Source organism: Melospiza melodia, chromosome 8 (genome assembly GCF_035770615.1).
Source record: "Melospiza melodia melodia isolate bMelMel2 chromosome 8, bMelMel2.pri, whole genome shotgun sequence".
Lineage (NCBI taxonomy): Eukaryota > Metazoa > Chordata > Aves > Passeriformes > Passerellidae > Melospiza > Melospiza melodia.
In genome coordinates this window covers 30,936,670-30,963,557 of record NC_086201.1, presented here as the reverse complement: position 1 = coordinate 30,963,557, position 26,888 = coordinate 30,936,670, and the positions used below count along the sequence as shown (strand labels likewise).

At 37.9% G+C, this 26,888-nt stretch overlaps 1 protein-coding gene across 6 annotated transcripts in view; it reads left to right on the top strand.

Annotated features, from left to right (window-relative positions):
• The window catches only part of GULP1 (GULP PTB domain containing engulfment adaptor 1), a 143,249-nt gene that overhangs the window by 59,141 nt on the left and 57,220 nt on the right, over window positions 1-26,888 (top strand). For all 6 annotated transcript variants that reach the window (XM_063162548.1, XM_063162549.1, XM_063162544.1 and 3 more), the window contains 2 exons: window positions 8,009-8,096; window positions 20,289-20,350. In XM_063162548.1, coding sequence (XP_063018618.1) covers window positions 8,069-8,096; window positions 20,289-20,350 — 90 coding nt within the window. In that variant the 5' untranslated portion in view covers window positions 8,009-8,068. The remainder of the gene's footprint in view (window positions 1-8,008; window positions 8,097-20,288; window positions 20,351-26,888) is intronic.

Genomic DNA, 26,888 nt, shown 5'->3' with positions numbered 1-26,888 from the left:
GAAATTTTTATGATAGTGATATTTTTTATCATGTAACCTTTAGCACTGGAGCTGAATGCTGGTAGGAATTGGGCTGTAAGGGACAAGAAAGCCAGCATTTATAGCCTGCATCGAAGTCTGTAGATTTTGTACAGGGTTCTGGCTCTCCTTTGAGGGACAGGTGTGGGACCAGGGACCCCAAATTAAATTACAAAAGTATGGACTTTAAGTCCTGCAGATAAATTAGATTTAAATAATGATGACAATATTGTATTCCTCATTTCCATAAGAGGATGATCCTTGCTAATGTTGTATCAATCTTTTACTTGAAAAAACATACCCCAATAAAAACAAAAGCCCAAAAGCTTTTACAATTAGAAGAAAACACCCAAACTGGTTTCAGAGACTTAGGAAACCATTTGGGATGTCATAGTTCAGATCCCTTGAGGAAAAGGTGATTACATTTTTCATTTTGTATTTATAAATAGGAATGAGCCTGTTGAGAGGACTGTAGCAAAGAAAATATCTAGAGTGTGCTGTGCAGGAGTAACAAAATTACAGGAGCATGTGTGGAGAGATGAAGGCACATCTCATTCTTCTCTTGCAGGTTGTTCTTGGTACCTACCCAGAAGTTTCTTGGTTGCTCTTGTCTAAACAGACATCCGGGGCTTTCTCTTCATCTTAATCATCTTTGGAACATTGGTAATCAGCTTTTGGACTTCAATTAAGGTTAATGCACATTGAGGGAAGCACGTGAAGTAGTCTTCTGGGACCTGTTGAGCATATGTGCACATTGGTATGTCTGATGCACTTTTCAGGGTTGGCCAAGTATACTTTGGTAGAAGAGAAAAATTATGTCTTTTATTAAAATCTTGTGCCTTTAAAACAGATCTGCTAAATATGATGAGTTTTTACTCTAAGTGGATCTAAACCTATTTCTGAAATTGGTTTAGAGATTTACTTTCAGAATACCTAATGAGTCTTTTGGTCTCTGCCTTTTCTGTCAGCACCACTTTTTACAATGTGATTACAAAAATGCAATGAATGCAGTAAATGTAGCTGGAAAAAATTCAGAAGGTTAACAGAAATTTGCTGCTGTTTTGAGACCTGGAAGTTTCAAGTACATTCCCTTCCCCTTAAAGAAAGTATGGGGGGGGGGGGGGGGGGGGGGTGTGAAAATCAATTGCCAGTAATTAAATAAATAGGTTATCCAGATTACTGTAGAGCAATAAGCTCTTCCAGAGGAGAAAAAATAGTGATGCCAGCATGGAAGTAACCATACTCTGTGTCAGGGAACGCCTTTATTTGACTCTATGTATCTATTTAAGCACGGAGTGTGTGTGAAATTCTGGAAAAATACTCCTCCTGTGAGCCAAAATCTCAGGTGCCCAGTAATCCCTTCCACCAGAGCTGGGTTATTTTTAAGAGCTGTTCTGTGTTTACCTGTCTGTGGTAGACCCCAGTGATGAACTCTGTTGCTGTGAAAAACAGAGCACTCACAAAGCTCCCCAGGTGCTCAATCATCCACCTGAAAGCAGGGGGACAGGCAGAAATCTTGTTCTGATTCCATCTAGCTGATCAAATGGCTAATGGGATGTGAAATACAGAATACTCTTGTCTGCAAGATGTTTGCCATCTGTCTGTCCTTTGGGAGCAGATGAAGGTGTCTGAGCTCTTTGGGAGAGAAAAAAAACACATAAAGCCCTTCTGCTGGCTCTGAGCATCTGACATTTTTAAGTTCTTCTACACTGGAGTAAGAATGTGAAATCCTTCACATTTGACTCACTGGTGCTTGTGGAATGCAGGAAAGAGAAAACTCCTCTCTTACATCTTGTTATGGTTATTTAGTCATAATGAACCTAATAATAGAAAATAGAAATAATAGAACTGGTTTCTGCAGAAGAGGATGCTCTTGTGTTTGCAATGAGTTTTTTTGCTTGGACAGTATATGTTTCAGTTTGTTCAATGAGTCATGTAATCCACTAATATGTATCAGCATAATTAAGCATAATAAAAAATTATTGTTTACCAGTAAATATGCTGAGAAGTGCAACATTTTTTAAAATTACATTGTTCCTAATGCTTTAAAAGACATCTAGAGAGCTATTTGTGTGGAACAAGTACACTTTCTATTTGTCTGGTGTTTTTAAAGGTCATTCCATTATCAGCTTGTCTGAGGATTTATTGGTGCTCGCAACAATTATAAACACATTTTCTTCCTGGTTCTGTTTCAATACTGAAGTTTATTCTTGTTATACTTATTGATGTTGATATTTCTTCTTGCTGTAAAACAAAAGTTAGTGATCACCTTGCCTAAGGAATTGTTTTTGCTGTCAGCTGAGTGATTTCCCCTTGTCACCGGTTTACTCATCTTTATTTTCATTTTTTCCCACTGAAAGGAACAGATTATTTCAGGAAATGGAAGAGTAAAAAATCACCTAGAAAAGTTTTGTGAAAACTGCTATGAAATGCATGAGTTTCATATAGATTTTCTGCTTCCTGGCCTCTCTTTGATATTGATATTTATAGCAAAACACTGCTGTCTCCTTGTCCTTGGTTTCTGCAAATACTTTTTGGCAGATCTGCTGTATGAGAAATGCTTTACCTGTAGTCTGAAAGACTCCTTGCTGTGGGCTGGAAAACACTTGCCACAACAGTACTAGGCTTGTACTGCTTGAGAGAGGGGAAGAAAAAGATGGGGACTATGTGTGACTCTTGTACCTTCCTGGTGGTTTCAGGAGCCTGGGGAGAGCAGGCTGATCTCAGTCAGACCACAGGAAGGTCTTCAGCTTTCAGACTGGGGTGTTCCTGCCCATTCCACTCACTGAAGGACAATCAGTGTGTTGGAAGGTGAGCTCTTTTCTTGGGCTGTGGCTTCCAGCTGCTTTGGTGTTTGCCCAGATCATTTCTGTCTGCTCTTCATTCACACCCAGTGAGGCCCAGTGACACCTCTGGGCACTTGACTCACACCCTGCAGGCTTGGGGGCCAGCAGAGCTGTTTGGGCTCTGTCCCCTTGGGAATTCTGTCATCTCTACAGCAGTGCCTGCTTTGGTGATGGGAAGATGGGAATTTTAGATAGAAGACCAGCTTTTCCCAGTCTGCCTTGCTCCATCCTCTGCAAAGCTGAAAAAATGCAAGAAGTAGTTCTGTATTTCTGCAGATTCACCTTCATGAGGAATGTATGGCTGCCACTTGGCTCTGGCTAATGAATGTCTTTGAAAATGTAGTGATGAGTAAAACTTTGAAAGTAAAGTTTTCTGGTGACTGACTATTTTCCTTTATACTCCGTTTATGCTTCTGTGAATTGTAAAGCACAAATGTAGCCCTAGAACTTCAGTTGATGGAAGGGTTTTCAGTTTTGGTGAAACCCATAGAGCTGTGTCATTTTAAAGTTATTTTTCCTGCTAGTTTTTGTAGTTCTAAATTCTGTTTAAATGCTGTTGTAGTTTACAGCCCTGCAGACTGTTCTGTTCTTGTTTATAAAGGGTATATGTGTTTTCATAACCATGATTGAAAGTGCTTGCTGCTCTCCTAGCATGACAGTGCAAGTTTGGGTCTGCATCAAAATATGTTCATTGATGTGCCATTTCTTAATGATTTTACTGTTTCAGAGGAAAAAGGGTTGTGGCAAGTTAATGTCTTAGTTACCTTCATACAAAAAGAAGGGGAAGTGCTTCCTGATATTAAGATGTTTCCTTTGGTGTGTGTATTACTCAATGCAGTCTTGTATTATGGCAATTTTTTTCTCTGTTATGCCCCATGTTATATTAGGGCAATATTTTCATGGAGTTTTGGTCTAAATCAGAAAAATACTTACAAAGCTGTTATTCTATTCCAGTTTCTCATCTTTCCTTCAGAAATAACTTTATAAGCCTAAGTTTCATTTCAAGTCAATGAATCACACATTCCTGTGTGCTGCGGCCCTTTCAAAACAGGCTTTAAGACATTTTGTGCTTCATTCTTTAAGGAATGTTACCCAGTGTGATTTAAAAGCTGGGATCTGAGAGGGGGAAGAGTCTGGATCTTCATGTCCTCTGAAGCTAAATTAGCCTTTGTAGGGAAACTTTGTGTGTGTGCAAGGGAAGGGACAGATTGGATTCTATTTTTTATTACAGGGAGTGGATGGGTACAAGTTGGACTTTTTAGGGAGGTTTTGTTGTCGTTATTTGTGGAATGAAAAAGAGGCATAGAATCAAGGACTAAGACCAGGTAATTGTTATAGCCCATGCCATTCGAAGCGACTGACTGGGGAGGAAACCCCAAATAAATCCTCAGGAATATTTCTAAGAGGAAATAAGAGACAAAGAGGATGAGTTACAGTCACAGCTTGTTTTTTCCCTTCTTAAGTGTGTTCTCTTGGCTTGTCTGAGACAGCTCTAAATTTAGAAAGGACATCAAACCCCGGCCCTCTGAAGGAGCCCGCAGGCGTGTGGAGGCACCGGTGTGGAAGTTGTTGTGTTGTTTCAGCAGGCAGGGAGGGCTGCAGCCCTGTGCTGGCAGCTGGAAGGCTGCCACTCCACCTCATTGTTCACTGCCTTTGCTGCATTAGCCAGAGGAGACAGCCACCAACGTGACTGCCAGTGTTAAAAAGTAATTACTCAGTAATCTCTGCTTCAGATCTTGCCACCCTTGCACTCCCCGGTCCAAATACTTGCCAACACCGAGGCCACTTGTTTCCCCTTGCCATTCTGCGCTTTCCTTCTTGCTGTGACAAGACCCCCCTTGGTGAAAACCAAGGGGTTAATGACAGTGAAGAAAAAAGGAGATGGTTGTTTTCTTGCTCTGTGACTGCTTAAAATTGGATATGACAGCTTAAACACCCACCTGCCCAGGACATATGCCCATGCGGGTGTTCAGACTGTGGGTGTCATGTCTTCTGCTCAGGTTTTTTATCTGTCATTGAAATATTTTACTGCACTAATATTATTTACTAAGTATTTTCTCTCTTTTATTCTTTTTGTTTCTTTTATCTCTGATATTTGCCAGATTTTCCCAAGTTGTACCTGTCAGAAGTCTTCACAATTTTTCAGTTAACAACTTTGTGGAATCCCGTGCAGGTTTTCTATTTCCCATGAGGGTTTGGTTTCTGGACAAAGCTGAAGCAAACTCTTTGGAGTAAGGTGGGGAAACATTCTTTACCTAGGTGTGTCCTCCTTAGTGATGAGTAATGGAATGGCTTGGTCCACATTCCTATTCCCTAATGCCTCTGATTGTTACTGCTTTACCCTTGCAAGTCAAGTGATTTATAGGTAGGACTCTCCCCTTGTCCATAGGGTTCCCTTCACCAGAATGGCATTCTTTGACTTGCCCTCCTTTTGGCTCCTTACAGGCTTTGAACAGACTGGTCTGTTCCAGTGGTTTGGCGTGCCGAGATTTGTCAGAAACTCAATTGTTTTCTGCCAGAAAACCGATCTTCCATTACCAGAGAACAGCTTGCTTGCTCCTAAGAGTTTTATTCTTTATCATTGGAAAATCATGGACAAAGATATTGCAGAATAAGTCTAAACTTAGCTTTGCTTTTCTGACTGAAAACTTCCCAGTGCTGTGTATGACAGTCTGATAACCACCCTTGTGCCCTAAGTCCCACTGAGGAGATTGAAATGAACCTGGTGGTGTTTGGCTTGGTCTTTTGTTAATAGCAAAATTTTATGAAGCATTTAATCATTTGCTTTTACAGCAACTGAGAGGTTGATGATGATGTTCATATCAGAGTTTGAGGGAATTGTAAAAGCAGTTACATGTAGCTAGTTCTGTTTCCGTATTCAATAACTTTTTTTGTATGAAGTGGAAGTACACTGATTAAGTGTTTTGATATTGTTTGTTGCCTAAACCACATCTGTGTTTTGTTCTACTGATGTTTTGGTGGAATTGAAGTGATGAACATAGTTTTGGCAGTACTGGCCATGTTTAGCTAAATAGTCAATGAATTTTGGCTTTTATTAGCATAGGTCACTTTGATGTTATATATCCATGCTCATGAGGAAGAATCATTCACTTAGTTACACTGTGTTTTAAACAAAATACTTGAATGGTGAGCTCTAGAAGTGTGGCCAGCCAGCTTCCCTGTGATGTGCTTGCAGTTTCTAATTAGAAGATGCTCTATGCAGTAACCATCTCAAATATGTTCCTTAGCAGTCTCTTGGATGAGACAGGAATACACAAAAAAAGACATTCCAAAAAAGGGCATGTTATGATCCCATCATGGAGGAGAACTCAAGTGTTTGCTCTAGTGCTCTGCATGACTTTATGTCAACTGAGTTAATTGTCCCCACTTACACTGGTGAAGGCCCCACACTGCCTGCCCTGCCAGGAGAGCTACTCGTGCATTCTCAGCTTTTGGGGTATTGGAATTGGTGTGTTGGAATTCCCCCATTAATGCCATTGCCCTTTCCAGGGATGCTGCTACAACCATTCCTAGGAGACCCTCATGGTGTTTTTTGTTTCACTGCCCCCTGTGTACCCCAGCTGTTGTGTGGTGCTGATGGTGGTGAGGGCAGGGGGTGGCTGTGGGGAGGGTGAAGCTTCTCCAGCCCTGCTGTTTGAGCTGCTGGGCACCAAATGCACTGTCTGGGCTTTGCATCAAAATCTTGGCATGGGAACCACATGGGTAACTCCTGCCTGTGCTATTTGTCATTCCCTCCCTTCTCAAATGCTCAGTAAATCTGTAAAACAGAGGTCTGATACCTGTGCTTTAAGGAAAAAATAGTTGGTTTCATGTCCAGGGCGCTGTGTGAATTTAATTCAAGAGGAATTGCCCCTTCATTCTCACAGGACTGTGTGGAGAAGTCCTGCTGCATCAGTGATTAGTGGAAAATAAAATTGAGGTTTTGATGTTTTGGTTTGTTGGTTTTTGTTTGTCTTTTTTTTTCCTAGCTGTAGTCTTTCATATGTTCCAATCTGAAAAGTATTAAATATTTACATGGAAATTTGTTTATAGTTGTTTTAATTGGTATTGAACTTAGTTGAAGAAGAGGGGTAAGCGCCACAAGAAATATTAATGACCTGCACAACCTATCTTAAATGTATTTGTCATCTTAATGCTGACATTTGAAATACTGGCCTAAGTTTTGTTTTTGTTCAAAGCAAAAGTACTGTTCTAGTTGATTTTAAGAAATCATCTGATAGCCAGGTGTTATTTTCTTTTTTTACTATCCCTTTTTTTGTTCTTTGACTGGATGACTTGGAGAGCAGAGAAAGAGAAATGTTTTGTGATAAAAAGTGAACTGGTGAAACTTGTGCTTGGAAGATCTGAACAGAATGAAAAGTAGTAATGGGAATATCTTTACATGTGTTAGTAAAAGTAAAAGCTCTGTCATGCAGAAGGGGGTGGTGTTGAATAGCTTTGCATGTAGTGGATTTTATTGGGTTTTTGTGTTGGTAAATAACAAAATTCAAAAATAGTATCATGAATCAAAAATTAAATAATAATTTAAGAGTGGATCTGTGTTTTTAAGAGAAGAAAATACAGATAATACTGTACAATCTGAGGAAAAGGGAGCAAGGATGTAGTAGCACTGATAGAATGCAATTTTATCAGTATTGAGTCCCTGAGTGAAGAGTCTATATATTGTGATTTTTTATTTTTTTTCCCTAGTGTCAAGCCCATGTGAAGAAGAAAGCCTAGCTTGAAATAATCTGACAGCCTAAATGACTCAAAACAGGGCAGTGCAAATGTGAACTGAGTGTTTTTATGGAGCCAGCTTTCATTTGAAAGCTTTCTTTCCCACCTATTTGTGAGTGGTATTTGTCTTCATGTACGTGTATAATGCCACCTGCTCTGTGCTTCTGACATCTTTGGGAGAACAGCTTAAAGGAACCTTAAAATGTCTGTCTGTATGAAGCACCTCTGGGTGTTTTGAACATAGATCTTCTCAATGTTGAAATTTCTTCCTCAGCAAAGCACATCCCCACTTTCTCAGCATTATTTCTGAGTTCTTAAGGTCATTTGCAGCATCTTTATATGAAGATAAATATAGCTTCAACTATAATAATGGAATTTTCTGTTTTCTTATGTGTGTTTTTCTGCAGGTTAAAGAGGGGAGGAAAAAACCAAACCCAGAAGCATCATTGACTGGGTAGATTTTCAACATGAATCGTGCTTTTAGCAGGAAGAAAGGTAGGTAGTTTAGCTTATATTTCATGGAGACATAAATGCCCTGTAAAACTTCTTTGGAATATTAAGAATTATACAAAGAAAAACTTAATCGTTGCACTGAATTATCTAGATAAGAATGAGCAACCCTTCTAGAAGATGTATGGAGCAAAGCACTCCGGATTGGTACTTACAGAGCTTTCTGCATTCCAAGGCTGAAGTTGAATTTCATGTATTTTTTATTGCAGGATGTGTTTACACACACACATATAAATACATAAACATAAAATACACATTCTGTTTTCTTTTTTTTCCCTGCACACACCAAAGGAGGTGCTGGAGGGTTTTAGAACTTCTAAGAATCAGTGACATTTCTTTATATATATATTCATTGGATTCTTGTTCTTGGATGAGCTTTTTTTTTTTCAAACTGTGTTTAATATACTTGAAATATATCGTGCAGCAGGATATTTTTAGCTGTAAGAAGTTATTCTGGATTTGCAGCGATCTGAAATGGCATGCTTTCCAAAAGGATATCAAAGCACTAAATATTCAGTGTTATATATGTTGCTCCTCTGGCTTGCTTAGTCTCCTTCATGAACTGCTTATGATTAAACATGAGTCTTTAGAAGGAGCATTAGTGGTGAAGCTTTTTTTACTGATAGCTTTGTTGATATTTACCCCATTTGTTTGTAAGGTAGAAAATACTCAGTAGATCTCATTTCTTTATTTTCCGTGTTTTCTGCTAAATGTCCTTGAGTGTGGCACACACTGAGATGAAGCCCTTGCATGAATAAGTAGGTGTAACCTCAGTTGGACTGAATGTGAATATTTTGTTTATAGAGCAAGAGTTTCTGCTTTGGTGTCAGTATCAAAGTTGGAAATAAAAGGAGTCTTTGTACTTAGGCCAACATGGAATGCCAGCATCACTGCATCCTTGTGTGCCCAGTGCACTTGTTCGTTAAAGCCAGGTGAATCAAGGTGAGAGAAGCAGTCCAGAATATCAGCACATGACTACAAAAGGAAGAGACACTTACAAAGGCTGCAAAATAGGATAAAAGATCTTTTAATACCCTGACAGCAGGAGGGAATAAGCTTAAACCCATAGCCGGTGCTCTCCTTAAGCACTGATGTGTTTTCTTTTGTAGGTAATTGTGACATTGCTATCAACAGATAGCACCTTTCAGGTGCTTGATAGTGTTGCCAAGCTCCTTCCAGATCATTTCAGAAACCATTTGATTATTCTTTAATTGTGGATTGATTTATCACAACTGAGAAAGAAACCTGGGGATTGTAGATTGTTTTGTCTAGGAGACCATGTAATTACTCTTTTTTTTTTTGCTAATGACTTCTGATAATGTTTGAAGCTCAACCTGTGATGTTTCAGAAACAGACCAGTTGTGTTTTTCTGGATATTTTCTCAGAGTTTGGAGTTGAACCCAGAATGCTAAAATGCTCTGTCACTATTTCATATTGCCCTTGGCAGTTTCTACATCTTGCCTTTACAATCAGGTGTGAAGTTGTATCCCCAGTTTCCTGGGATCATTTGAGGGGACTCAATTAACTCCTCTCTGTTTTCATTTCTTCATAGGAAAATCCTTATAAATTTCTCCTTAAGTCCTTACCTATATTTTTGGAATTTCATTGTTTTCAAAGACGTTTGCTTTGTTGTTCAGTTCATTTCTTGTGTTGTTTTCTTAGCCCAACAAGAAAAAAGTATCATATAAAAGCTGTCAGGCACAATGAAATGCAATTAGTGTGGATTCCTAATAATGATTCAGAAGATGAGGAGACAGGAATTCAATGCTGTCATCCATTTATTTTACTCATAGTAACACTCGTGACATTTCCATTCTCATACCCTAGGAAAAAAAAACAAATCAAGTTTTAGTTAAGTAATTGTCAAGAGTAAGTGAAAATTACATATTTCAAATTACATCTTTTTAATGCAAATTGAAGTTCAGAAGAACTTGGCTCAATCAGTATTCATGCATAATAACTGCATTTAGAAACAGTTTCAATTGCTGAACTTCCTAGATAGTATTTGATTTTTTCCCCCCAGATCTCATAGATACAGTTTTTTCCATTTCTTGATGGGTTATTTGTGGGTTTCTTCTGTCCACAAGTGTGTGGATGGTTTGAGGCATTAAGAGTGTGACTGCTGTGGCTTCCCAAGCAGCTCTTACTAAACCCAAACCAGCTTCCAGCTGGCTGTGCTGGCAGGGTTTGTGTGAGTTCCAAGTTTGCAGTGCTCTGTTACCTTGAAGCTACAAAAACAATAGCCTTCAATCCATAGGATTGTGAGGGGAATTTAAACAGGTGGAGGTGATTCTTGGATAATGGGCAGAGATTGTATCTGACTTGGGCAGATGCACAGAATAAACGTTCCCCAATGTTCTTGGTGATGATCACACATAGGGAAGGTAGCTGCTCATGCCATAGCTCCCATCTTTTTGAACTGGGTGCCAGAATGGCTGGGACTGTGCTGTTCTTGCTGATGAGCTCTGTTCTCATGCCATCACCTGATCCCAACAACGTGATTTTTTTCTTCTAAATGTTCAGGAAATTATTTAATTTGCAGACTTTGCTAGACAAGGCAAGAAAATAAGCACTAAAAGCAAACTTTCTTTAATTTTTTTTTTCCATTGGAGGCTGGATAGCAGCCTGTGCTTTCACAAAAGAATTGCCATGAAATGTGAGTTGCTAAGACAGAAAGTGAGCTCTTTTTAAAATTAATTCTGATCCTTTACAGTCAAAAGTTTCCTACAGATAAGATGTGTGGCATAAGTGTTTATGGAGAGAATCTGTTATGGGAACAGCAGATTTTCATAAATCGGAGCAGCGCTCTTGAGAGCACGTGTCTCCACTTTGAGCATTACCAGTATTTCATTTTCAGGCACAATTTTTTGCTACAGGTATTGTATCTGCAGCCAGTACCAGTGTAAGTTGATTTTTGAGGGGCATGGTTTGGACATGAAATAGCCACTTCAGCTGACATGGTGTGCTGATGCTCTGGCCTTAAAAAAGTGGTGCAGCCATTGCCTGACTCCCCAAGATTTAGTACAAACCAGCGCTGGTGAGCTTGCTTGTATTTCAGCTAGAAATTTTTACTTGTCTCATAGTCATTTGGGTTGAAGGCTTAATTGATGTGCTTGAATCTCAAAGTGAAAAAAAGCAAGCCATTCATCTTTCATCTTAATGGTGGAAGTGAAAAATATAAGAACATGTGGAGTTTAAGCAAATTCAGCTTGCTCCAGAAAGTACTTACACAGGTAATGATAAAAAAATGAAATATTTAAGCAGTCCAGGTTGTGATATCTGGTCTCTTATGTTACTCATGGGCTTGTGTAACAGGGAAAAAAATTGTAGGCACTAATATGGAAAAAAAAGTTAATTTCAGGTTTAAAGCTGATACCAGCAGTTGCTGGTTTAAGTTGCATGTTTAAATATGGATTTAAAAAAAAACATTCAGAATAACTGAGGCTCTCTCTTGGCTTCAGTAGAGTTTGGTTGGATTAAGAAATAGGTGTGTTATGTACAAAATTTTCAGTTGCAGAAATACTCTATGACTCTACAAACTGTACAAAAGCGAGCATTCTGTTTTCCACTCATTGATTAACGAATACAATAAATTACAGTGAAATTACAATTATCTTCTCTTGAAAAATTTCTTTGCTTCTCCTACAAAAAATTGATGAACAATATGTGTCCTTGTTTCCTTGTTATGACCAAGCTTGTGAAAATGTTTGTGTATCTATCACATTCTTGGAAGCTTTTCTATGTGATCCAGTTTTGGGGAAGGGGTTTTGAGGAGTCCTCTTTACTTTCCATTTTCAGTTTTTCCTTTAAAATCACATGTGGTATCGTTCTCACTTTGAAATGCTGTGGTGCAAAAAGTCTGTAGTACAGATGGAAGTCTGTTCAATTTGAAATATGTTTGCATTTTTGTAAATTTAATCACTCTTTTAAGTAGCTTAGGGATATTAATGTAATTCTGTAACAGAGATCTCTAAATGCTGTGTGGTTATGTAAATTTTTCTCATTCTTAGTATATTTGTATCTAAACTAAACTACTTACTTGTTCTTAATTTAGACTTGATTTTGTGATGAGATTTATTTGCATGAACAAAATGAAAAACATTAACTATGGGGATTTTGTTTTACTTATTTTAGTCAATGAAGTTGCCTTGCATAAATGGATTTGGCACATTTTACTGATCCTGCGTCCTTCCATTAAAAGATGCTAGTGTAAGAACTGGTGGATATAAATAAGGAAAAATAACTAGTGTTTCCTGACTTTTGCCACTTCAGAAATGAGAGAAAACTCCTGTTCCTCCCAGAGAGAGACACATCTGAATAAGGAATGGCTGTAATCCAACCCCTCTGCGAGCAAAAGATTGAAACTTTGTGACACAAACCAGTGCTAAAAATGTAGATATACATGTCCACTGAATTACAATGGCTGAAATGGGCGAGGCTGTGCAGGATGTAGCAGTTGAATTTAGTGTTGTTTTTTTTTCTTTATTGTGCCCCAATGGTCCTCCTTCATCCCATAAAGAGTGTCAGCCTTCCTTCTCTTATCACATGAAGTTCAATATATGCAGGAATCTAAATTTTCTAGGGTTTTTTTCCATATGAGAGCAGTTAATAAGGTGGATAATTGCTGCCAATTTTCAGCTCTTGAGATGTAGATGGTCTTTATAATGCTAAATAGAATATATTGAAGTAATGATCTGTTTTAAAATCATAAATTTCAGCAATGATGTTTCTGTGAAATGGCTTTTTATGATTCTTTTTTATGAAAGTGTAGACAGGTGCATTTAATGGGCAGGGGCTGACATATAAAAAAACTGCAATCAAAACTTATAGGATGCTCTTTTTATGTGAATGCACTGGCTGTAGCACGATCTTTATTTTTATTATAAACATATGCTACACTCCAGAGATGAAAACTATTTTGGTTTATATTTTATTTCTTAAGAAGACAGTAAGTGAAGGGCCAAAAGAATGATGGGGATAAGTGTAGTGCTAAAGTAAATGCTTTCCTTCTGTCAGAATCTATTTCACATCAGTGATTTAAACAAATGGCCTATTGTATGCTGGACTACCACATTAAGAGTAATGATAAAAAGCATAAAGAGGATATACTCACATAGTTTTAAAGAATGTAAGCAGTCACAGGCACCCCCACTGTGATCTTCAGAAATTCTTGTGGTTGCATTATGTAATTTCATAAAAGCATTCACCTTACAGGGAAGAGGGGAAAAAGAAAACACAAAAACCAGCAATTCAACAAACCAAACCTACGTCTAAATCTCCTCTTCTGCCTCTATGCAAAAAAGCTGCTTCTTGATTTTTGTAGGATTTTCTTGAACAAAATGTTTTTCAGGAGTTAAGGGTGTGAGGAAAAGAGGATGCTTTTTTGGTATAACAAATATTTCTGTGTTCAGCTGGTCTTGACACAAAAATCATTGAATAATTTCATAACACCTCCCCAAAGAAGTCATATGTATTTCAATTACTGTTCCTTGTCTTTCTAAACGTGGGGCTGTGTGGAAAACCAATATTCAGTGACCTAGTCCCTTTTTTGTATTGATTTTTGACTCTGTTTTTTGAAGTATTGTTTGTTCTATTGCTCTCCTCAGGCTGTGGCAGCACCCATTCAAGCACAGCAGCAAGGAGACCTGCAGGGTTTGCACCTTCGTTTGGCAATGACCAGAGGTCTTCTCTTGGTGGGAAAGGGCTGGGCTCAGTCTGACACTTTGTGTGTGTTTGTAAACATCTGTATGCAGCTGGATGCGTATTTGTGGTAGTATATTCACCTTCTGAAAGCAGAAGGTTCAGCTCTAATTGTTTAGGAGAAAAAAGGTTACAGGAGGGATACAGATGAGGAGGGTGCTCTGGAAACCTTCTCTGAAGGATTCTTGGTTCTGTGCAGCTGAGCCTGATTTTTCTTTTCTCTGTGGTCCCATAAGAAGAGGAGGATAATTTCCTGTTGCTTATTTTATCTGCGTTATCTTCAAAAAGGTGTTGCAGAACTGATCTTGTCTCTTGCCTGCTGTGAGGAATACTCTAGGCACGTTAATAGTGACATTTGCAGCAAGAACTATTTGTTACTTCTCCCAAAGCTCAGGAACTCCTCTCCAGAAGATGTGTGCTGTTGAGCCATAGGCACAAATACTGGGAGTCTGAAGCTTTTTGGCTTCTACCCTATTAAAATTTACACAGCCACAGCCTAAATACTTTTGTTACACAGGTGCACTGAGATTGCTTGATAGGTATCTAGTTAAAGATGAAATATCTTATCCTGTGTGAAATCAATTAGGGCTGTAACAACTAGACCTTGGTAGGAATGACAATGGCTACTTGATTTCATAAGAATTTGTCCTATAAAGCTGTTGGAAAATTGCAGTGAACATCCAAAATAGATCACTCATGAAAGCACAGTTTTGTGAAATCAAATCCTTCTGGGACATAAAGGGATGTACCTTAGGTACATAAGCAAGGAGAAGCTACAGATATGCATCTTTTAGTTGCTCTCATCGGTTGCTCAAACTCCTTTCTTCTTCTTCCAGTTTGAATTTAAAGAAAGCTCCATTTGAACTTCTATATCACATAATTTCAGTGTTCTGGAATCAGAAAATTAAAATTCTGTTTTAATTGTATATTGAGATTGTCATTTATGCTTCTTTTCCTTTGTTTTGATCTATTGACATAATGTTCTTTAACAGCAAGAAATTCTTCAAAAGCTTCCTATTTAAACATTTTTTTATGTTTAATTTATACTCCTCCAAATTTATTTATAGCAGTACTGGAATAGTTCATTGAACTATTTTTCTACAGAACTACAAAAGGGAAATATGAAGTTGGAGGTTTGGTCTCTACATATATCTTAGTGGAAACTTGCAAAATGTGATCACTCAAATTGTTATGCCAGTAATCTCTTTTTGACTTGAAATAGAAGCTTTTATCAAAGACAGGGGAGCTCTCTTGTTGTAACTAGAAGACTTACAGGGTATGAACTAAATAGTTCAGATTTATTTTTATTTTTTTCCCTTTGGTTTAGGAATATGAACTAGTTACAAGTTCTATGAACTAGTTACAAGTTCTTAACATCAAAAAATCTAAAGTGCAAAAGCTAAGATTTGCTAAAATCACTGGTCAGTTGCACTAACACTTTCATCCTGTTTTCTTTATTGTCAAAACTTAGATATCAGCATCCATATCTCAGAAACATATAGTATAAAATGTGTAGGCCATGCAGTGGAGGTTACTTTTGAGGGAAATGCAAATACCAGGCTTGTTTTCGTTTTGTAACTATGCCAACCCAGCATTCTGAGACACCATTCTGCAAATATAGCAATCAGCTGTTTAAAACCATTCACAAGGTACTAAATATTAGGGGAGAAGGACACAGGCAAAGCATTCTGCCAAGCTCACTCTGTTCTAGGGAGATATGGCTCTTTTCTTGGCAAAGACTAAATATGCATCCAAAACATAGCTTATGTTTGGGAAAAAAAGGGAAAAAAATAACAGAAGTATTTTTGAGCTATATGTATTGATGGGCATTTTTATTGATATGTTTCTAGGGAAGGTTCTGACTCATAATTTCATTTCCTTAGTCATAGTAACCTGTTAATAACTTTAATTACTGCTGTCAGACACCCAGATTTTACTCAGTCATTGCTCTAGGAGGTGGCTGGAACAAATGCTGCAGCTGAACAATGCAATAGTATGGGTAGATTTGTTTGTTAGTAACATTTTAGTGTTACATTCTGATGAAAACTCTGGTGCCAAGCATTGTCTCAGGCCTCAGCCTATCCTTTCATGTGTTACCTGCAGTGGTCAGGAAGTCAGATTCTACCTTGCTGTCTGACCAGCGTAAGGAGGCTTTGTGAGCACCTGCCTGTTTCTACTGCAGTCAGAATAAAGGAAATTATTTAACAGGGTGACAGTTCTTTCATGTCATGTTGTGAAGGTTTTCTTTCTTTACAGAAGAATAGATAATCTAGGAATAATGGAACAGAGAGCACTTGTGTACATACACTGAAGCAAGTAAGCTGTTTGTTCCTGAGGAAGTAATACCTAGATGTATTATGGATCTCTTAGGATATCTTCTTCAGGAGACTCTTATTATGCTGCTTGTCACAAAAAATATTTTTGTCATACCAAGTTTTGTAAAACAGGAAGAAAAGACAGTTCCAAGATTTCTTCTATTAACAATAAAAGCATCCATCAGTGTGAAAAGATGCTAATCCAGTAAAGAATAAAGGTTTTATTTTCTACCTTTTAGAAGTAGCTCTCTTTTCTTTATGGCACTGAAAAAGAAAAAGTTAAAACCAGAGTCCTTCCCTGTTCATTGTATTACATGAATGGCCACTAGGTCTAATATGCTTTGATAAACACTTTAGAGACATTAATTAAGAAATGTTACGTAATGTTAATGAATTAATAATGGCAGTGGGCTTTAGGGAGACAGTTAACTAAAGCTTCACTGTGAAAATGCCATTCTGCAGTCTCTTAGGGCAGTAACACGCAGAGAAATTAATCTCAGAGGGAGAACAGTTTCTTGGCACTGCTAGTGTTTCCTTTTTGGTAGATAAATGGTCACTGTGCTGTTATCTAACCTGCTGCCATCCTCCCCTGAGTGCAGCACAGCAGTTCAGGGCCCTTGGTGAAGTCCCAGAGTCTCAATTGCCTTCAGTGTGTGATTTGTCAGCACACGTGTCCCTCTGCCCTGGCTCTCACACGGGACCCAGCCAGTGTGAAGTGCACTCTGGAAAGCCACCTCCCCTTTTTGAGGGTAAGGGGCTGGCATGGTGCAGGGGGCTGAGAAAAGAGAGAAGGCTCAGTGCTGAGCAGCATAAATCCTCTGCCCATAGAAGTGCCCAGTGCCCAGCTCCCACCTCCACCCTTGCAATTCAATCTGTCAGACCCTGCCATTTACCCCACGCCCTTGAAATAACCCTTTTTTACACCTCTTGTTCCACACAGTGCCAGTGAGTGTGGCAAAACCACCACTTGCTCAGAATTTCTCAGTTAAGCATAGGTTCTATTGGACTCTGAATGGCTCAAACTCATAATTCCAAAGACTTCGTAATTCTCAAAAAACAACAGAGCACTTTTTAAAACTTTAATGTAAACTCTAAGGCAGCCTGGATTAAAAACTTCAGACAAGATCTAAAATGACTGTGGTTTTCATCTAGTGTAACAGCATGAGTCCTTTCACTTTCTATTACTGTTAACATTAGATGCTAGTTGTCAGGTATGGTTTTATCTGGGCTTTCAGTTCTTTCTTTAGGACCTCTTGTTTTATTTAGCTGGGAAGTGTCTGTGTAACTACTAAAATAATAATATGAACTGTGGTTTTCATTGTAGCGTTTCAAATTTTGCTTGTTGCTTCAGAATGAATAATTAAGTTTTAAGCTGTGAAAACTCTTAAAAAATTAAGTTAGGTGAGGGATCATGCAAACCACAAGCCATATCTACATCAGATATTTGACCAATACTTCTTTTATTGTTTGGTTTTTTTTCATGTTTTTCTGGTTTATTGCATGCAAAATGTCTGAAATGTGTTGTTTCTCAACTGCTGTGAATTCAAGCTAATTCTAAGCAGTATTTCAAGCAGCTGCCAAGGGTAGTATAAGTCCATAGTCAGACCTTACAATTCAGAAGGAGATGCTGGTTAAAAAACTACCCCATAATAGCTTGTATGATTTTTTGCACGTCTTTGCTATCAGGCTGAGTTTTGCCTTGGATTGATTTAGTTTAGCATTAAGAGCTCTTTCCAAACCATCACCATTCTGTAACTATTACTTGCCTCTAAGAAATGGACTTCCACTGTCAGAGGAAATCTTCAGTAGCTGTGTCTCAGTGTCTGTGGATCTCCATCTGAATGTTGGATTATTTTAGCCGATTTCACAAGACTCCTGGAACCAGGTGTCTTTTGATACCTCACTAAGTTACTGATTTCATTTTGAGCTGGGAGCACCTGTCCATATTTCCTGATCTTCCTCCCAGTCAGGGGTGCCAACAGTTATAGCAACACTTGCCCAGCAATGTTATTCCTTGCTGGAATCTGTCACATTACTGTTGGAGGCTGGTAGGCAACTTGATGATTTCACAGAAATTTTTTAAGTAAAGCTTTGTGCATGATAATAAAATTTTAAAGATTACCTGATGCTGAATTAAGACCAGCACTTCACACTTGACTCCCAAGCTAAATAACATTTTTTTCAGATTTGAATTTGTGCTGATGGCATGAAGGGAGGAAGAAACATTTGCAAGGAATAGTTTTGATGGCACCTGTCTAGCCACTTGTTTGCTTGTAAAATTGCTTTAGAAGCTACAGCTCTGTCACTTGTTTGTGGTGGTACTAGGCATAAAATGAGTGCAGAACTATTGCAATTTCCTTAAGAGGTTCAGTACTCTATTTTTATTAGATTTTCCCTTATAAATGTATAAATATGACCGCATCCCTACTGAAGCTAGTAAATAGAACTGTGGAGGAGCTAGGTAAATTAACTCTGGGTATTAGCAATGTGGCTGCACCTGGAGGAGCTGAACTTGGCCCTGTGCAGGTGTTCCCAGAGCAGGCAGTGAGCAGCCCTGTCCTGAGTGCCAGCTCCCCAAGCCCAGTGACCAGCTCCATGCCTGGGTTTCAGCTTCTCTCCTGGCTTTATTCTACCTGGCCTAACTCACAGATTCCCTGGGATGGTTATTTTGCACTTCCAGATAACATCAGCCTTTGATATTATGCTAAAGAAGAGATCAGGTTTCGGGTGTTAAAATATTCTGGGAAATGGTTTCTTGGTTCTGGCAGTCCAATCACAAGCCCCAGTTAAAAGGAAGAGCCTCTTTAATCATTCTCCTGGGTGCTGTTGAATGGGCAAATCATTCTTCCTTAATTAGGAAGTGATAATATCACTCTTCTGTAATGGAGCTGAACATTGCTGCCATCTAGAATGAAATTTGCTAAGGGGAAAAAAGAATTTCTCAGCTTTATAGTTCTGATCCTGTTACTGTGGTGGCTGGTGAATAACTGGGTGAACCATTTTCTTGCTCCTGCATAATCTGAAATATTTCATTATTGCTTTAGTGTCAATCAGTGTCACAGCTTTTGCTCTTCAACAGTTTGAAGTGAACAGAATTTTATTGTCCTTAAGTGTAACTAACAAAAAAGTTGGTGATTACTGTAACTGCAACGCCACGTAAAGGCAAATGGAATTGGGAATATCCAAGGGTAGGCTTTTCCTTTAAGCTGTCATTCTGTTACTTAACTCAATCAAGTTCCAGGTTTGTGACTTTAATTCATGCTCATTTAAACCAGGATAGTCTCAAGTTAGGAAATACTACTAAATGTTCTATGTATGTCATATAAAACATTAATGGGATTTACAGATTCTCCCAAATGCGTGGTAATGAAAATTAGTATTTTTGAATGATTTTGTTTTCTTAAATGCTCTCAAATGAGAAAGCTTGGAAAATTTGTTTCTAAGATTTGTAATAAAAAGCAGCTTTTCCTTAATGTTTGGAATTCCGTCTTAAATGGTGTAGAACATTCAAAAAGGCCATTCAAGTAAGAGAAGATGTATTTGACAAATAATTATAGAATTATGTCCATGCAGCAGGAAAAGTAAGAGAATAACACAGTATTGTAATGGCAAAGTTGAAGGGTAAGTATGCAAATTTGTTTAGCATAGGTATGGAAAAATTACAGATGATGTGAACTTATAAATCAGATTTAAAATTTACGAACCTGATGTTCATAATTTTACAAGGATTAGGGCTTTCTTCTGTCAGTTGCAACTTGTATAATTTTTTTGTTTGTCTCTTTAATGTCTTGATAATTCATCAGAAAAAGGACATAATTCATCAAAACAGCATCATTAGATGCACAAGATGCAGTCAGTGCTTTAAACAGCAGGATGCAAAAAATCCTGATCTGAGACAGAACCATTTGGGGTGAGGAATTGTAGTTCTTATGGAAAACCAAGCTGGTTAAAATAGGAAATGTGCCCAACAGAACGAAGCAGGTTCTTTCTTTTAAGTGTTTGAGAAGGTGTGAGAGATTTCCCTCCAGCCCCTCTTACTACTTCAGGCAGCTGGTTTTTGAGTGAGAGGGTGATTGTTGAACTTTTCCACAGAGATTCTGTTATACTTAAGTTAACAATTGAATAACCTATTCAGTGCTTCTTTTATTTTGCTTTTCTGTAGACAAAACATGGATGCACACTCCTGAAGCCTTATCAAAGCATTATATTCCCTATAATGCAAAGGTAAGAAAATATGAAGTTATTTTCTCCTCGTACCTTTAGAATGCAGCACATTCTATCTTGTTTTGACTTGAAGATTGCAGAGACATAGATTTGCCAGGTGAAATAATGAAGACAAGCTTAGTAAATGTTTGGTTTGCAGGTGAAAATGTTCTGTTTTTAATGGCCAGTTGATTCTTGTTCTGAGCTATGGTTTACTGGAAAGCAAATAAATGTTCCTTCTCTGCTTGATGATGTTTTTGTAAATGGATTGAGGTTTTGAGTGCAAAGGAATTTAACATCAGGCTGCATGCTTACAGTATTATTAAAATTAATGGCAAAAACTTCTTTTGAACAATATCAAAGGCAACAAGTAACAACCCTTTCTGCTGGATATATTGAAATGTCAAATACTCAGGAAATGGGGTAGAACAATAATGGCATTTTTGCTCAGTAAAGCCAGAAGCCTTACTTTAATTTTCTCATCCTAATTGCAGTGAGATAAGTTTATATAAGTAATGGTTCAATTTGTCTAATGATATCCTTTGACAGGAAATGCATCTTACCTAAATACCTCAGAACATAAAGGTACCTAAATACCAGCTTAAAAGATAGTTTGCTAAAAGGAGGAGAGAATATGGAGCCATCAACATAACTCAGAGTAAACTGAGAAATCTGCAATTATTTGCTCAAACTGAGAGTATAATTTATTAAAATTCTATTGTGGGCCGTTCTGGATGATGTTCTCTTATGATTGGTATTTCTTAATATAAAAACTTTTGTTAAAGTAGTCAATAAAAAAAAATCTATGTGAAAATTCCTAGTACCAAATTTTTTAATCTGTATGAAAAAAAATATTTGTTTCATGGGCCAGGACTCAGGTATATGAGTGTTCCCTGCTTTTGCATTTGCAATTTTCTTTTGTTTAGCATTGCCACAGAGTTTGTAGTGCGAAATGGAGTCTCTTTCTCACAGTTGCCAGGTTTTGAATGTGTTTTTATTCTATGTGCTCTCCAACTGAATTTTTGTCGAAAGGATGTATTAACATTTCACTGAATAGCCTTGCCAGACACCTTGGCTTTATATTGCACTTCTTCAGAGGGAGGATTACTTGCTGTGGTGACTGTGCCATGTGTTTTCAGGGCAAGCAGAAGCCACGAGTTTTTTCAAAGCACTGAACGATGTCTGTTCATTTCTGGTCTTTGAGAGGAAAAAAAGAAACCTCCTTCATCTTTCATGTTTCATTGTCTTGCCTAAGAGCAGATCTGATGAGTAGGTGTCAGTGCAGCTGTGCAGTAAAAGAATTAGAATAAAGGGGATGGTGCTAAGATGGTGGTAACTGTAGAAACAACAGCATCAGCAACTTCTGGAGCAGAAGAAAAGAAAGGAGAATTCCAATCTAAAGGAAGACTCTTGGTCCAAAATGTGTTTCCACTTATTTAGGCTGATATGTGCCTAAATGTCCTCTCCAGTTCTGCTCCTGTTTGTTGTTTATTCCAGGGCCTCCTCCACCTTTGTGAAGGCCTCTAAGGTCTGTCAGAATACTTGCAGGAAACTGAAATTTTAATACCACATATGTTGGGTTTTGAGTTTGTTTTATTATTTCTTTTTTAAGAAAGTTAAACTCATTTTTTTTTTCGTTTGGATCACAGTAGAAAATTCTTATTTAGAACTATCAGTCATTTGATTGAAAGTAAGCAAAAAATTGCTCTGCTCTGTAACTGGAGTGTAAAGGGTATGGGATTCCCTACCCTGTTTATTTATTGGCACCTGGAATAAATTCACTCAGCTTTTATGAACTCAGCTGGCATATGCAGGCATAACCATAATAAATCTAGATGATATTTCCACCTGAGTTCTCAAGTATCATTCTCATTAAGTTTTGCAGTATTTTTCACTTGAAGAGGAAAGTATGTATCTATCAGTACCTTATGTGGGGTTTGCAGCATTTTGGGTTTTAAGTGAAATGTCTCATTGATTCAATAACTTGTAGCTGTGTTGTGAAATTATGATTAAAAGCTTCAGAAAGCCTTCATTATACAAGAATTTAACAAAACTCATTGGTTTTTTTTCCCCAAATTGTTCCAATTCTCTAGCATTTGGTTCATGTATCTTCAATGTGTGTTTGGAAGAAAAGACAACGCTTGATCTAATTTATATTTATTTATATGTGAGTGAAGAATGACATGTTCAGAAAATCAAATTAGTTTGATGGAAAGTAACACCAGGGATGTTATTTGTCCATGAGCAAGTGAGCTGTATTCTACTCCACAGTTTTTTGGATGAAGATTAGTGTGGATGGAAAAGTGGTTTCTGTTCTTTGTAAGACACAAAAATAGTTTCTCTGACACTAATCTGAGTTGATCAGAACATGGGCACAGCTTACTGGGAAAGATGAGGTTTTGTTGATTGCTAAGACAGCTCATTGATAAAATGCAGTTCATGAGTTGACTGTTGTTATTAAAAAAAAATCCCAGCAAAGTTAACTGGAAATTAAAAGAAAGCTGCAGTATTGACAAGTGGCCTTTTTTCTCTACCAATTGGAGAGAACCTTTTTAACAGAGAATTAGTAATGTCATGTTATCTCTTAGAACATGCACCCTCAGGATGATTTATGGCCATAATCCTCTTTGCAAGAAAACATGAGCTGAGTTGCTTCTTCTGCAAGTAAAATCCAGGAAACATGAGTCTCCTAAGGAAGCCCTGAAATATAAAACTGTCTTGAATTTCTCTCTCTTTTCCAACACACCCACTCCTACTTTGCTGGTTTGAAATTAGCTGATTTTGGCATGGTTTTGCACAGTATAAACCAATGAGGCTTTGGGTTTTTTTTTATTTGTGGGAGGGATGGGACAGGGGTGTTTATTTTCCCTCTTCAGTTTTGTTTTGGTTGCTTTTGTTCTGTTACTGTTACTTTTTTGTGTTTAGTGGTTTTTCTTGGATCCTTTTTTTTTTCTTCTTATCTTACTGATATCTTGGTCTACCAGACTGCACTGATAAGAAGATTCCTCACCCTTCAGCATGCTCTGGATATGTGACCTTTGTTTAGTGAAGCCAGAATTTTGACATCAGTTTGTGGCCCTGTATTTTTTTAACTGTGTCACTACAAATTAAAGCATATTGGTCAAGCTTTTTTTTTTTTTTTTCCTCCCAGAAAGATAATTTAGAATTTTTATAATACAGTACCAAATATAGACTCATTTGGATGTGGCATGACAGTTTCAATATGACCCAGATATAACATTCTAAGGCAACCCCAAACTTCTCTGTGTTAATTTTTTCTGAAATTGTCCTTAATTAAGAAGGGATATTTCTGTTATTTTCTATACTGTAAAGAAAAAGCTCTCTTTTGCCCTTATGGCAATTCTCTTGGTTTGAGGCCAGCTTCCTTTCTGCAAAGCAGAAGTGACCAAAGTGTAACTTTAAAATGGAATGAGTCTGTAACCTTTAAATAGGGCTGGTGGTTGTCATCCCCTGAGTGGTGCCTTTCTGCCTTGGGAGGGTGTTTCACCAAGAGATGTCACAGCTCCCAGTGCTCACTGGCCTAATGCTTGCTTCACACTCACTTTCAGAGTTTTCATATTGTCAGCTGCAGATTTGATTCTTGATGTAGTAGTTTCAATTTGAAAGCTCAGAGTAAAGTTAAAAATTCAAAAAAGGAATTTAGTAATGGTCACACTTTATGATCTGGAAGGTCTTTTCCAACCCAAATGATTGTTTGAGTCTGTAATAAGAGACCTCCCTTGGCAGTACCTAAAACTCTTAGTCCTCACTGTAGGACAATAAACAGATTATTTAGATTCTCAACTATATGCTATTTCTTCTTCCATATAATTTTTATCATCATTCAATGGCAAATAATATTCGTATGGAGCAGGCATTTTAGTCAAATGATGTCACTATGGTTGCAGGGCTCTAAATGCATTTCTGTCTTTTGAATATCTGCATTTTGCTATCATTAGTGTACAGTATTATCAAAGCCACATTTTTGTGGCATAAACTGCACTTCTACTACAATTAGGTTTTTTTATTGCTATAGAAATTCTCTTTTTCTATCAGTCAGCATTTCAGCAGAATGATCATGACTGCATCATTAGAAGTAATGAAAAAATGTCAAATGGCAAATTGTATGTAGCTTTCCCAAGTCAGCAGAGTTACAAGGCACACACACTATTTAAGATATGTGGTGAAGATAGATATAGCAAGATATTTCAAACAGAGCACAAAAATGTTGAAAATTAGAAACTATTGCAGTAGAAGAGAAATGATGAGTTTTCCTGCTTTAAATTTATTATAATTAGAATTAATGACTTAATATCAATTAACTTTCATTAGGGTTCCAAAATGTCTTGCATGTGATCATAATTAATTTAGTGTTTAAGCACAAGAAAAATTAGTTTAGTGAAAACACCCAAATGAGATAGGAAAGCAAAAAATTGTAATTTTACAAGGCAATGAAAATTTGAACTTCTTAGTTATTTCTGATACATTACAGTCATTAAATTGGGGCTCATTATACTAAAGATGAATAAACATGCAAATGAAATCTAAAATATTTAAAGTCTGCAACAGGTACTCTCAACAGACTTGGTTTGATTGCTCTTACTCTCCAGAAGAGGGCCTCCTTCAAGAAAAAAATCAAATTTATGAGCAATTCCAGTGTTTCTTCTTTAAGTTCCATTTGTGTATAGTAATGCAAGGCAGTTTAGTACAATGGATGATGTTTTGTTTATTTCCTTGTTCTGGAAAAGGAAAAAATAAGGCTTATGTGTTTGAGTGAAATGGTTGTGGTAGGTTCCAGTTAGAAACCAAAAAAAAAATTTACAAAAAACACTGGTCATATTGTCAATACTTTATGAACTCCAACTGAAGGACAAGCCAGTAGTTCCTGATCTGTTCCCTATGGCTGCCATCTTCTTTAAGGTTCTGCTTGTCATCCTTTGGGCTTTTCATAAGCTCCACTTTCCTTGAAATTTCTGTGTCCTGTGTGACGTAACTTCATTTACAATTATGAAACATTTGCAGTACAACAAAGTTATGGGGGCTGGAGTTTCTTGCAGGAATCACAAATGCTTCATACCAATTTATGGCATTCAGCATAGGATCTGAAAAATAATTGGAGTCCCTCTCTCAATAATGCAGTAAGATGTTAAAAATGTCATAAATCAGGATGAAGACAGAGCCCCTTGTCTACATTGAAGCTGATGAGTGATCCACCACAGCCCTAAAGTATTTCCTATCCTGAGCAAGTTTTAGGTTTCCTTTGTATGCAAGCAGTTTGCTTCTCTCACATAAATTGCCATCGCATCCATTTATTTAGCACCCTGGCTGCTTAATTACACTTTTTCATCATCTCTGATTTAAACAGTCTAATTTGCACCTCTCCCATCAGAGAAAAAATATTTTTAAACACCTTAAGAGTTTGAGATAATTTTTTTTGGTAGAAAGTTCTAAAATCAGTTATTTCAGACATTGATATGCTTTCTAACAAGTACAATCTGGATTGAAAATACAAATCTGCAAAAGATTTAGCTCATAGTTGGATTTTGAAGTGCCCTCAATTTTAGGAAGAGGGAATGTCCTATGCATCCTTGAAGGTTGCAGTTGTCCCTTGGTGGTCCAGCATTTGGATTAGGATTTGCTTTGGGAATTGAAAGAATCTAGTGTAATAGAGGTTGGAAGGACCTCTGGAGATGATCCAGCTGATTCCCATCTGAGAAATTATTTCAAAGCCAGGTGGTACAAAGCAGAGCCTTATGCAATTGAGCTTTAAATGCCATAAAGGGCAGAGATTCAGAGCCTCTTGGCAGCCAGTTCCAGGACATAATTCCCTACCATTGTGCCTTCTTTTGCCTTATTTCTAGTTGTGATTTTGTGCAGCTTGTGACTCTCAGCCATGCATACACATGGACATGTGTACACCAGGCTCATCCCCTTCAGGCTGAACAAGTGCAGGTCCTTTTTTCCTGACCATCCTCTTCTCTGTCACATTCCTCACTGCTGTCAACCCCAGATGAGGTTTGGCTTTTCTAAATTCACCCCTGCATGCCTGGAAAAGCTGTCCATATTCCTCCTATGTTCCCTGTGCCAGTCCCCCTTCCACGCCCTCCCCTCTCTATCTCTGCCAGCTGTAGCTGGATGCTCAGGCAGCTGTTCAAGGATGCAGGAATGCTTTTGGGAATTAGGTAGGCTAACTGATTGCTGCCTGGCCTGTGGCTTTAAGAGGAAATGTGATGTTTTTGTCTTACTAAGAGGCTTCAACTACCACAGCAGTTGGTCTAGCAACCTTTCACATGGGTTAAGCTTCCAAGTATGAATGCAACTTAAGGGAAACAATTAAACTGCAAGGCCTTATTTTCCCTGCAGGGCCTGAAGAGTTTCCCTTTTGGGGTGCCCCTACAGGGAATTGCTGGATGTTGCTGCTCATGGAGAGCTGGTCTCCTGGTGGCAGAGGGCAGTGCTCAGCATTGGGAGCTAGGATTCCAAATGGCAGCTAGGATTCTGAAGTTCCTGGCGGCATAAGTATTGCCAAGTTTCACACTTTGCTTAGATATGGGGAAGA